Below are 8,321 nucleotides of genomic sequence, written 5' to 3' on the forward strand. Positions count from 1 at the left end.
TAGCTACAGTTGGAACAGTAAATTGGAAACAAATACAACATTTCAATCTGTCTACTACAGACCTTGATCACACACATCTGTTATATAACTCATTATGCCTTGATATTTTTCAGTAAATATTGCTTGTCAAATATTTCATGAATTGATTGTTTTTTATTCTTTCTTTGTTAACAGAGAATTGGCTGGTAAATTACCCCTGGAAGTCAATCAGTATTCGTATGATAGTCCACATACTAAGACACATCTACTACTACAGGCTTACTTCACTAGGTTGACTCTACCAAGTACTGATTATTACACAGATACCAAGTCTGTTTTAGACCAAGCTATCCGAGTTCTACAGGTGAGTGACATTATAATAACTAGATAACGCCCTCTAGAGTCAGCTTGGGTATTTATTTTGTTTATGCGATGGACAATGATACACACTTTCACACGTGTACAAATCTGTTCTCGCCCAAGCTATCAGATGAGTGACATAATCATACTTAGACAGCGCCCTCTAGAGCTAACTTGGTGTATTTCCTTTGTTTATGCTATGGAGGGTACTAACTACTCAGTACATGCTATCACTCAGGTGCCAAGTCTTGTTTTAGACCAAACTGTCAGAATTCTACAGGTCAGCAGACAAAGGACAAGATAATTTATGTCTGGCACCCCATTGATCAACAATAGGTTAATATACCATTGTTGTGCGATAGAAGGCACTCTTCATTTCAATTGATAGTTCTATTGTTTGTCTGTCTTGGTATAACAGGCCATGCTGGATGTAGCAGCAGACCAAGGGTGGTTGGTAACTGCATTACGTATTATGCAGTTAGTACAGATGATATTACAGTCTAGATGGTTCCAAGAATCTACATTGCTTACATTACCACATATTGAAAAACATCATTTACATTGCTTCAGGTTTGTATGTGTATTTGTATTCATGTGTGTGTGTGTGTGTGTGTGTCTGTCTGTCTGTCTGTCTGTCTGTGTGTGTCTGTGTGTGTGTACATGCATGCGTGCATGTATGTATGTATGTGTGTTTATGCATGCGGGTGTATGTATGGATGCATGTATTGTATGTATGTATATATGTATGTATGCATGCATGTATGTATGCATGTCTTGTATGTATGTATGTATGTATGTATGTATGTATGTGTGTGTGTGTGTGTGTGTGTGTGTATGTATGCATGTATGCATATATCATATGTTTGTGTATATGTGTGTGTTTCTGAGTGTCTATGTGTACACACACAAGTTGGCTGTGCTAGTATAGCACTTATCATTATCACATTTGGAAAATAAAGATTTACTAATAGGAGTTTTGAAAATATTGTACCTACTGGTATGTACACAATGTAAAAAGTACAATTAAGTAGCTATATTTTACAAACCATTTTACACTGTGAAAATCAACAATGACTATTTTGGTAAAAACATTCACTGCTTTTACCCAATTTGTACATAGTTGAACATGAAAAGATTGTGTTATCTCTTTTTATCTTCTTACCATGATGACATTTTCAACCTTTCTTTGTCATGATATTGGACAGATCAATCAAAGGCCAAACGGTAGAGTGTCTTCCAGAGTTGCTGGCAGTGTGCAGAGACAGACGTCATGTCTTACAAAGATTACTAGAGAGAGACTTGTCAGACAGAGAGATTACTGATGTGAGTAGTCTCAATGTTCTTTTTGCCTAAATATACATATACATCAACCTGTATGTATTTAAATATGTAATATCGGCAAGATTGGTGATTTTGCTATGGTTTGGCAACCCCAGTAAAGCAGAGAGAAATATTATAAAACTTGCTGCATAGATTGCAATAACTTAATTTGTAGCATGATTTTGTAGCATGATTTTGTCAGGAACTTGATAACAGAGGGGAAATCTGGTAAAACTTGCATATATTTCTGTACCTTTGTACACATAGTAATTTTGGTACTAGAAATTTTGAAACAGGTGGGGGCGGGGGTCTGGGTAAACTTGCATAAAATCTGTATTTTGTTAATGATAACAAAAACGAAATACATATGTATCAAACACAGAGCAGACACAGTGTAAGGGATGTTTGTTTGTTATCTCAATTGTGTCTACAGAGCAGACACTATACAGGGATGTCTGTGTGTTATCTTTATTGTGTCTACAGAGCAGACACTGTACACAGGATATCTGTGTGTTATCCCTATTGTGTCTACAGAGCAGACACTGTACACAGGATATCTGTGTGTTATCTCTATTGTGTCTACAGAGCAGACACTGTACATGGGATGTCTGTGTGTTATCTTTACTGTGTCTACAGAGCAGACACTGTACAGGGATGTCTGTGTGTTATCTTTATTGTCTATCTCGACATGAAATCTTGAGATCAGTCTCACTGATCTTGATACATTTTTCAATAGAATTTGCAAGCTAAGACAAAATCTCCTGTAAATTACTGATTTTTTTCTTCAGATTTGGGAAGTGGTATGTAAGTTACCAAGAATGGATGTAAGGATACACTTATCAGGATGGTGGTCAGATTCTGAAGGACAGCAAGATAAACCCTTACATACAGCATTACAAAGTAAGGATATCTCTAAATTAACAACAACAAAAAAAGATATCTTGATAGGTCAAAAAAAAAATTGTTTCTGTTGAGGACATTTTGTCCAAAGTGGTGTGACGACATGCATTTTTTTATTATTCTCAACAAACCTGTCACTCAGTGTACTATTTATGACAGTTACTGTTATTTTTTATTTAGTACTTTATAGCAAGTGTGCACATGTAGGGCAGATGTCATTTGCTGGTTCATAATTGGCTCTGCAGTTGTCTTCACTGAAGTAGGGAGGGCTATTTCTGTCTCCCCCTGGATCTGCAGACTGTGTGGGCTCAGCAAAAAAAAAAAGACCGGCGCGAGGGTATTTCACACTGACCAGAAACAGTTCTTTTTCGGGGGGGGGGGGGGGGGGGGGATAATTACCTTTATTAGAAAGATAGAATTAGTTTACTATAGTACTTATTTTATGGCAATGAAACCATGCAAGAATTGTCACTGTCACAACAGTTTGAAACCATGTTTTAAAAAATTTGTGTGACTGGTTTTTTTTTTAAGTTAGATAATGAATGTTATGTATACCTGTGTAAAGAAATATTTATCACGTGACAACAAGTTGAATTGGATATTTTTTTTAAATGTAAACTCCTTAGGTGCAAGGGAAAATTAATATGCTTCATAGGTCATATAGCCAAACAGTGTATTTCATTCTAATAAGTAAATAGACATCATTGATTCAACTGATACATAGTCCATTTATGTGTTTAGTTCTGGTGTGTGTGTTAGCCAAAGATGAATTTATAGATGTAAGAGCATACAAGCCAATCAAATTTGTGTATTGCTTACTTACAACCAGGTGGTGTACGTAAAAATGAAGACTTTACATCAGTACATGCTGACCAGGAGTATGTCCTTCATGTGGATCTTGTCAGACTAAATAGAGCAGAAAGCAGGGTAAGTGCTTCCTATTTCATGCGCCTCCTCCTCCTCATCATCATCATCATCATTCTCCTTACCATTATTATCATCGCCCATCGTCTTCATCATCATCATCACCAATATTATTATTTTCATCATCATCATCATCATCACCACCATCATCCCATCACCACCACCAGCACCACCATTCCCTCACCACCATCATCCCATCACCACCGCCATCATCATCCCATCACCACCACCAGCACCACCATCCCATCACCACCATCATCCCATCACCACCACCAATGTCATCGTCATAAAATGATAGATAGGAAAAATCATCATGATTGTCATCATAAAAAGCTAGATAGACAAAAATCATGGAATTGTTACCTCAATACTAAGTGAATAGTAGAACTACAAAGTGTCTGCAGTAAATTGTTATTAATGTCAACAAAATATATATCTTACAAGTACAACCCCTTATTGTTGATGTAGTGGGTGTATATCAGATATGATATAGTATAAAATACACAACTCTAGGTCCACCATGGTATGCTGGCCCACTATTCGTTTGATTTGCCCACTACAACAAATCAATGCTGGTTATCCATCATAGAAAGTGTGGGTATGTGTAGAAATTATTTCGCCTTACCTCATAGGATTCACAGATACAAGAATCTATAGAGTGTGATTAAAACTGTATATGGATTCTTATATGTGTGGCTTCTGTGTGGAAATTGCTTCATTTACAAACTAAATAACCAGACAAATAAAAAATCATCACTTGCAGAATTTGCCAAATAGATATATCATTTCAAGTAGATGTCATGGGTGATTGGGTCCATGCAGAACTCATGATTTGTTTTCCTATGCCACTTTGACACATAATGTCGATAATTAATTGAGAGCGTCTGCTGCAAACTCCCATGGTTTTCACCCTCTACTACACTATGTGTTTGCTAAATACATGTAGAAGGCTTTCTCATATCACTCCCCATCACAATATGTCCAGACTTTCTTGTGTCACCATCTGCCAGATTGTGTTCATTATTGACAATAGCATTACCAATTCCAGTGAATTTTGTGACGTCATCGCTGTACATTATTACTGATAATGTACTCCGTTATTGGGCATCGCAGCCCCGGAACGAGCATAACAATACAGTCAAGCTTATTTGTTCTGTTTCTTTATACGACTAGGTATTTTTTTGAAATGTATGTTGTTACTTATGATTGTCATTTCCACTGTTTAAAAATACAACGCATTCATGAAACAAATTTGTGTTGACAGCAGTTCATTGAAGTGTATATGTGTGTGTACGTGTACGTATGTGTGTCGCTATGATTAGTATTCAGCTTTGGGGCCGAACATGGCAGACGATGTTCAGCACTGTGTATATCATATGTTGTTTTGCGTTTCTCGGTCTACAAATTCACTGGAATTGGCAAAACTATAAAATAATAACAATAACATACGCCCTCCCAGTCCATAATGGACTCAAGCAAACTTTGCACTCCATAATAGGCTCGGCTGTCACCTCGCCCATTATGTCGTTCAAAGTTTGCTTTCGTCCATTATGGGCTGGGAGGGCGTACATTTATTGTTTAAGTATTTGCAATTTACCAAAACTGTGTTATCATTCTGTCACTGTTTATACTCTGGTCATCTATTGTAGATACCTAAACCATATGGGAGTCCACATTTATAGGTTCGTCACCGGTGTGGACTGCCTGACTTGTGTCAAACAAATAAAAACAAATTTAAAAGTGTTGTATGATCTGTATAGTGTAAACTTTGATTAACTTATGATGAAAGGGTTTCAAACTCTACAACTGTATTAGTCTGGATGTCAATGTGGTCTCTGACTAAACCACATCAAAGTCCCTCAATCAGCACAAAAAGTTGTTCATCCAATCAGTGAACCCCAACTGTTATAGTGACAAAAAATAATGTATAAGTAGGATTCTGAGCTGACAAATATACCATATTTGGACATTACATAATTGCCCCTGTACAAACTTTATGTTATTGGTTAGAATTGTGTGATTGATTAACAAAGACATGATGTTAATGACTGTGTGGGTGACTGTGGATGAATTTTAAATTCCATCTCATGCATCTCAGGACTTCTAGAGTAATGACTTTGATTATACTGTGAGTGTACATGTAAATTGTAATGATAACTGTATAGGAACTAAACTGCAACTGTATATGTGTATTTTGTTTGTGTTAGTAATTCAGCACTGTATATCATATATTGCAGAAAGATAAACGAGTCCATGCACCTAGATTTCCCAAAGTGAAAGATGAAGGTTGGTGGCTAGTATTGGGTGATATTGAGAATAAAGAATTGTTAGCATTAAAGAGAGTTGGTCGTGTGTATGGTCGATCATCATCAACCCTAGCTTTTAGTACACCAGAAAATACAGGTAAATACATACACTTTTCTGTTCTTCATGTTTCTGTTTATGTACATGATGTGTTTACATTTGGTGTTCCTATATTTCTTACTGTAGGAAGACTCGCACAAAAACCCATTGTTTAGCATTTCGACCCAAAAGAAAATTTTCAATCCTGGATCAGTGTCTCAACACTTCCCAACATGTATCTGTCCAATATTTTCTCAAATACAGTCCCCAAAATGCAACTGTTTTTTTTTTAAAAATACAATGACAGATTTCTTTCCTGTATATTCATAATACCATAGTCCAACATCAGAAGGTAAAAGATCTGTAATACTCTCTGAAACAACAGATTCAGAGGTGCTCTATTAGCTCTGTGAGTGTGTTATATGGTCAAAGTCATCTAGCATAATGAACAACCCCTAGTTATATGCAACCTTGACCTTTGACCTTCTGCTATACAACTTCAATTCACAAAAGCCACATTCATAACGTTAACAAACAATCAATCAATTAATCAATCCAGAAGTTATATAGCCCCCAAAATCCAAGACAACGTAATGATCTATTGTGCTGAACAGGAACACTAGTAGATTGATGTAAAAAGTTAAAAAGCTCTAGACTTGCAAGTAGATATTAATATTTCACATTTATGATTTGTTTTTTTCTATACTAGGAAGAGTCATTTACACTGTGTATCTAATGAGTGATAGCTATATGGGATTAGACCAGCAGTATGATGTATGTTTAAATGTAATAGAAGCTGACATTGGTGCACAGTTCAATACGGAAGTAATTAATGAAGATTTGGACGAAGCTATCCAGTGATATTTACCAACAAATGACAAACTGATGCTGAAAGTCATTGCAATGACGTCATGGTAACAATATTGATGATAGTGATGAACTGATGATGAATGTTGTTATGACAACAAGAACATGATGTGATTAAGTGATGGTGAAAGTTGTTATGGCAACTACATAATTGTAACAACTGATGAACTGATGGTGAAAGTTGTTATGGCAACAAGAAAGTGGTAACACTTGAAGATTGTGATTAAATGATGAAAGTTGTCATGGGAACATATTGATTACAACAGATAGTCATGATGAGCTAATGGAGACCACAATGACAACATGGAGAGTGATGACAGTGGTGAATGGAGATCAGTGATGCATAGAATTGCCCTTTGTAAACTTGTAAACTGTAGTAATAACAAAACTTATAAAAGCTATGATGCAGTTACCATAGCAATACTTGGCATAGTTTTCGGGGGGGGGGGGGGGGGGGCTAAGGTGTATTTATAAGGAATACATTGTAGGAGACTAATACATTGTACACCGTAAGAGTATTGTTTGAATCAACACGAACAGCTGTAGTCTTGCTGCTAGACGTTCGGGCTTTCTTTCGATGCTATAACTATAAGCGAACGAAGTTCGCATGTGAGGGCTTGCCCAAACAGTCTAGCGAATGTCATTTTCAGACCAGACATTCCATTGAGATTACGATAAGCGGTGGGTTGGGCCATATATGCATATATATACTTTAATATATTCAATCTCTGCATGCAGGTGTTGACAAACACATTTATGTCATTACTATGTCTTATCAGTTTATGGTAATTGTGTTTGATGAGTGTGTAGACGTTGTCATTCACACATTTTAGTTAACGCATTGTTGGTTATTTTTACAAGCCCCTCCGATGTTCCATCCTCGATAGCGTTGTTCGGCTGTGTGTCATATTTTATCGGAAGAACATCCGACGGCTAGCTGATAGACTAGAACAGCTGTTGCTTTTTGATATTCATGTGGTGCAGCTTAATTACCATGGAAACATATACATATATTATGATTTCGTTAAAGCATGATGATGTGATGAAATAACACATCCCATATAGATATCTGTCCATCCAACATGATGTGCAATTATCAAACTGGTGTCATTTCCATTGCAGTTTTTTGTGCTGTGATAATAGTGTATCTGTTACAGCTGATGTTATTATTATTATGAAGGAAAGTGATTAAAAAAAACATATTCACAGCTAGACCACATGTTACCTAGAAGTTACTGATGCTCAAAGAATGTGTTGTTAATGTGCAAGTCGTTTTACCCTTGATTCAATCAATCTATTCAGTTCAATTTTTTTTATCGACCAATGTTACAAATTATTGAATTTGTTCCTTTTTAAAGTGTAAAGGGGAAATAAAACCATTTTGTCAAAGTTTCTTCATTGAAGTATTTACTTAATATTTACAGCCATAGGGGTAATGTTGTGTGGTGATGTTCTGTCTGTCAGTTTGTCTGTCTGTCTGTCTGTGTGTGTGTGTGGTCATCATTTTCTAAAAAATACCAGGCTCAGTTCAAATTACATGTTGTACACAGATTCTTTTAGGTAGTGACTCGAACAAATTAATTTGGCATAACTGGCATGAAATATGGCTAGTGTGCCAGGTGATATAA

The 8,321-nt window shown here is 36.2% G+C and overlaps 1 protein-coding gene across 1 annotated transcript in view; it reads left to right on the plus strand.

The window, feature by feature from the left end:
• LOC144453916 (activating signal cointegrator 1 complex subunit 3-like) overlaps positions 1-7,117 on the plus strand; it is a 33,372-nt gene extending 26,255 nt beyond the window's left edge. The window contains exons 35-41 of the mRNA XM_078145273.1: positions 175-343; positions 758-909; positions 1,545-1,662; positions 2,448-2,559; positions 3,389-3,486; positions 5,721-5,886; positions 6,536-7,117. Coding sequence (XP_078001399.1) covers positions 175-343; positions 758-909; positions 1,545-1,662; positions 2,448-2,559; positions 3,389-3,486; positions 5,721-5,886; positions 6,536-6,687 — 967 coding nt within the window. The 3' untranslated portion in view covers positions 6,688-7,117. The remainder of the gene's footprint in view (positions 1-174; positions 344-757; positions 910-1,544; positions 1,663-2,447; positions 2,560-3,388; positions 3,487-5,720; positions 5,887-6,535) is intronic.
• The last annotated feature ends 1,204 nt before the right edge of the window (positions 7,118-8,321 follow it).

Source organism: Glandiceps talaboti, chromosome 3 (assembly GCF_964340395.1).
Source record: "Glandiceps talaboti chromosome 3, keGlaTala1.1, whole genome shotgun sequence".
NCBI classification, from domain to species: domain Eukaryota; kingdom Metazoa; phylum Hemichordata; class Enteropneusta; family Spengelidae; genus Glandiceps; species Glandiceps talaboti.